This window comes from Phaseolus vulgaris, chromosome 9 (assembly GCF_051622355.1).
Source record: "Phaseolus vulgaris cultivar YP4 chromosome 9, ASM5162235v1, whole genome shotgun sequence".
In the NCBI taxonomy this organism is placed as follows: Eukaryota; Viridiplantae; Streptophyta; class Magnoliopsida; order Fabales; family Fabaceae; genus Phaseolus; species Phaseolus vulgaris.
The window spans coordinates 39,276,157-39,280,714 of NC_143506.1; the positions used below are offsets into that span (position 1 = coordinate 39,276,157).

The window sequence follows — 4,558 nt, forward strand, 5'->3', positions numbered from 1 at the left end:
ACACTTGAAGCAGACGTAACTCCAAAACGCAGTGGCCCCACCACACTCACACACCCCAGAAGCGCGTTTCATCTCTCTCTGCCGTTAAATCCTTTCGACGCGCGTTAAATCCGTCTCTACCCAAACAAACAAGGCGCAGCACCGTCTCCACTCGAACCAAACACGCCCCGCCACGTCACCACCCCTCGCTCTCCACCGTCTGATCATCACGCAACCATTTGTGATTCAGGTCGAGGTGGGACCCACAGCGTACGCCAGAACCACGATCTCTATATAAACTCACACGTTCTTCATCTTCTCTCTCACTTCCTCTTCTGATGTTCGTCACGAGACTCACAGTGCCATTTCTTGTTACTTCTGTTCTCTGAACAAGATGTGTGGAGGTGCAATTATTTCAGACTTCATTGGTGTCAAGCGTGGCCGCAACCTCCCCAAGCAGCAACTCTGGTCGGAGCTAGACCCTTACTCTGACCTCCTCGGCTTCGACTACTCCTCCGCCACCAACGCCGCCACCGCCGCCGCTACTTCCAAACTACCCCTCCCCGTAATCCCAGATAAAAAAGGTTGGTTTTTGTTACCTAGTCTAGATCAAGTTCAGTTTTTTACACCTACCCACCTACCAGTTTATCTTTTTCTTATTGTTCTAGGTTGTTCCATGTGCCTATTCTATTTCCCCATGTACTTTTCTGTCTGAAATTCTGTCATCCAATCAATTATGTTGTTTGCTACTGTTTGAGTGGACATAATTCAAAATAAACTTCCTTTCTTGTCTATTTATTTTAAATCCAAAAACGCTTTCTTTTCATAGTTTGTAATATGAAGATTCTGCTTTGAGATACTGATTTTTTTAATATTTTGGATAACATAACATGCAATCGAAAAATAAGATATCTTTGTTGTGTAGTGGAGTTGCTACTGATCTTCTTTTTCTGAATGTATGATGAAAAGTAAGCTGAAGTTAATCAATCCATTGGGGGGTCTCAAAAAGAGTTTTTTTTTTTTCACCTGTGGGGTTTGGTAGATAAAAGAAGTTGTGTGTTGAAGAAGTTAGAGAAAATGGAGTGAAGTTGAAGCTTTTCACCAATTTACATTAAAAAATAAGAACACGCGAGCGTTTCTTTTCTTCACGTTTTTCCTTGCAGTTGAATGGTAATGGTAAAGAAGAAGAAAAAGGCAAAGTTTATTACAACTTTATGGTTTTTCTAAAAGCAAACTTTATCACAGAAGACGCAAACAAAAACAGCCATTAACGGTAGAAGCTTGTAAAATGGCTGCAAAAGCTTTCACTTCTTAATACATTGTTTGTTTGTACGTGGCAGTGGAATCATGTGAGAAGAAGAAGAAAAGTGTGGGTGCTGCAGCAGCAGCAGCAGGGAAGAAGAGCGAGCGTGCTCGCAAGAACGTGTACAGAGGAATCAGGCAAAGGCCATGGGGAAAATGGGCTGCAGAAATAAGGGACCCACACAAGGGTGTCCGCGTCTGGCTCGGCACCTTCTCCACCGCCGAGGAAGCCGCCAGAGCCTACGACACCGCCGCCAAACGCATCCGCGGCGACAAGGCCAAACTCAACTTCCCCGCCGCCACTCCGCCGCCCTCCAAGAAACGCTGCCTCAGCCCCGACCTCCCCCAACAGAGCAGCTCAGCCTCCACCGCACCGCCGCCTTCCTCAGCCTCCTACGGCGGAGACAGCAGCGGAGGAGAGGAACTCGACCTGAAACAACTCGAACTGTTTCTCGGCTTGGAGAACGAGCAGCTTCTGCCCAACAATGGTGTCGAGTGGGACAACGGTTACATGATGGATGACTTGTGGATGCTCGACGACGTCGTTGTGACCAACCATGACCTAGTTTATTAGAACAAGAGAATAATAACATGTTTAGATAAACGTTTTCCTTAAAAACTTGTATTAGAGGAAACAATAAAAACAAAACAAAAATTGAGTTTTTTTAATAAATTAAAACCGGCTTATGTGAGTTTTCACCGTCTACCCTTTTAAAATTAAAATACATAAGTTGGTTTTAATTTGAGATTAAATCTCGATTTATTTTTATTGTTTTCTTCTCTTTCGAGTTTCTTAAGGAAAAATTATCGAACATGTGGGTGTTTTCTATAAGTTGTATAAAACTATGTTGGTGCGTTTTCTTTTAGTTGATGTCGTTTTTGTCTCTTCTTCTCTAGCTTTGGTGACTTTGTTCATTGGACGGTCGAATGTTTGAAAAATGAAGTCTATTATGATTCTAAATAAAGGTGAGTTAGTGTTTATATGTATTGTTTGTGTTGTATATAATATTAATGGCACTATTATATGGTGCCACTTTGTCGTTTTTGCAAACCTAGTTTATGATTATGGTGCATGAATCTTTCGATTGTCTTAAAATCCACGTTTTGTTAATTGTTTAAATAAGCCTACTTGTTAATTAATAATAATTCGTTAACTATTATGCCCACTTCATTGTTAAGTACTCCTTTCATTTTACTTTTTTTTTAAAGCTTGTTTATGTAAGAATTAAAAAAAATTATTTCCATTTTAATAAAATAGTTAGATAGTTTTTTTAAATTTATTTCATTTTTTTATCTGACACAATAAATAGAAAGGAATAAATTATTTTCAGAACGTGGCTAGTTATTTATGAATAATCTTGGGATTGGATAAGTTTGATTATGTACATTAATTGATTAGGTACACGAATGAGGTTATAAAATTTTGTTGAAATGCTTGAAATCGGGAACAATAAAATAAGATACCGATAAGATAACTATCATTCTTTCACAAACAGAGTTTAACAGAACATTCTATGAACTTTTAAAATGTATAGAAAATATATTTATGTGACCTTAGATAAAAAAATTTATTACAAATATACTATTTGATTTGTTTATTTAATTACAAGACTTCGTTTTATCTTTTATTTTCCTAAATTAAATATATTTGATTTTGCTCTGTTCTACATTTTTTTTATTTACTTTCATCTTTTTCTTTTATCGAACACAATTTTTAAAAGTTCTGTTTATAAAAAATTAAGTAAATTATAGTAGCAATAAATAGGCGTCTTGTTTGGAGTGCCACTTTTAATATTTAATTATTAAGTATGGAGATTGAAATGTTCATCCAGCACGAGCAGGGCTTGATTTTGTGCATGAAATGAGGAAATCACATTTGTCAGCAAATATGTGAAATGTTGAGATTTTTTTGTGACATGTGGTTCATATTTTTGAATATGCACTAGCATATTGTCAATGTTATTTTGATCTCTTCCATCTACAACTCTCTTATGCCTATGAAATCACTTCAAAGTCATTCCAATTTGCTAAGTTTTGTCCCCATCTACATGGACCATATATTAATATATATATATATATAATAACTTGAAATGCAAAATTGAGATTTTAGTAAAATATGATTGTAATATTGCTATTCCTACTCTTAAAACATCGTGTTAGGATAAATCACCGTATTCAGATTCTTGTTTTTTAGAATTTTTTATCTTCATCACCATTTTACTTTTAAGAAATGTTTTAATGAATTAAAGGAAGAATGAGTATATAAACTGTCATTAGTCATGATTTGTGAGTAATTTAAGACTATATTGACATATTTGAACACTATAAAAACAAAGTAATTAAATATTTTTTATTATATATTAAAAATATGTAATATTAAAAGTTGTAAATATAAAAAACCGAATATTTTAAATACTTACTTATGAACTGTATATAAAATGTGGACACTTGCATTTTTAAAATTATGGAAAGCCTCTTTTTCTTTTTTTCCTTTTCTTTAATTTTATATTGTGTTTTTCAAACATCATTGAAGTTAAAATAGTAAAAAAATATATACATTTCTTTAAAAAAAATTATGCATGGTTGTTGTGTGATAAGTTATTGAACTGCCAACTACTCTTATGTTATCAATAAAACGTATATTTAAAAAAAAAATAGTACACTCTGATAGATACAAATACTAATAAATACTTAAGGAATATAATATTTTATTTTATTCAAATGTTGTGGATGTAATATTCATTAAATTACCTAATCCAGATAATATTTTATTTTATTTTAAGTAAAACCATTTTATTAAAAAAACATAGTTTTTTTGCTGTTCAAATTGAAGGTTGTTTTAAAGATGTAAGAATATGAACCTAATAAACAAAAAGTTACCACAACGTACCCAAAGAAAAAATATAAACCTTATTTTTTATTCATTTGCAAACATTAACGTTTTCACCTATAAAAATAAATTAACATTATTCAATGGATGTGAAAGACTCTAACTGTGACTAAATCACAACTCTCGTATAGACAATTAATTTCATGATTTGACTCAAAAAACAAAACCTGTGAAATACCTAATTTTCTAAACTTTTAATTGCAAAAAAAAAAATCACATTATTTAACTAATAATAGAGAAAGAAAAATAAATCCTTCCAAAAACATCAGTTTAAGTAAAAAAATGTGTGCCAAAAGAAAAATAAAATGATTGTTAATAGCATTTTTAAGTTAACCGTTCCAAGAACTGTACTTTGTCCCTTTTCACTAATTTAATTTGCTATCTCTT

At 33.4% G+C, this 4,558-nt stretch overlaps 1 protein-coding gene across 1 annotated transcript; it reads left to right on the forward strand.

The window, feature by feature from the left end:
* Positions 1-2,262, forward strand: LOC137823165 (ethylene-responsive transcription factor RAP2-3). Its single transcript, XM_068628317.1, has 2 exons — positions 1-563; positions 1,320-2,262. Exons 1-2 carry the CDS (start codon positions 374-376, stop codon positions 1,853-1,855), a joined length of 726 nt encoding a protein of 241 aa, XP_068484418.1. The 5' UTR covers positions 1-373; the 3' UTR covers positions 1,856-2,262.
* The last annotated feature ends 2,296 nt before the right edge of the window (positions 2,263-4,558 follow it).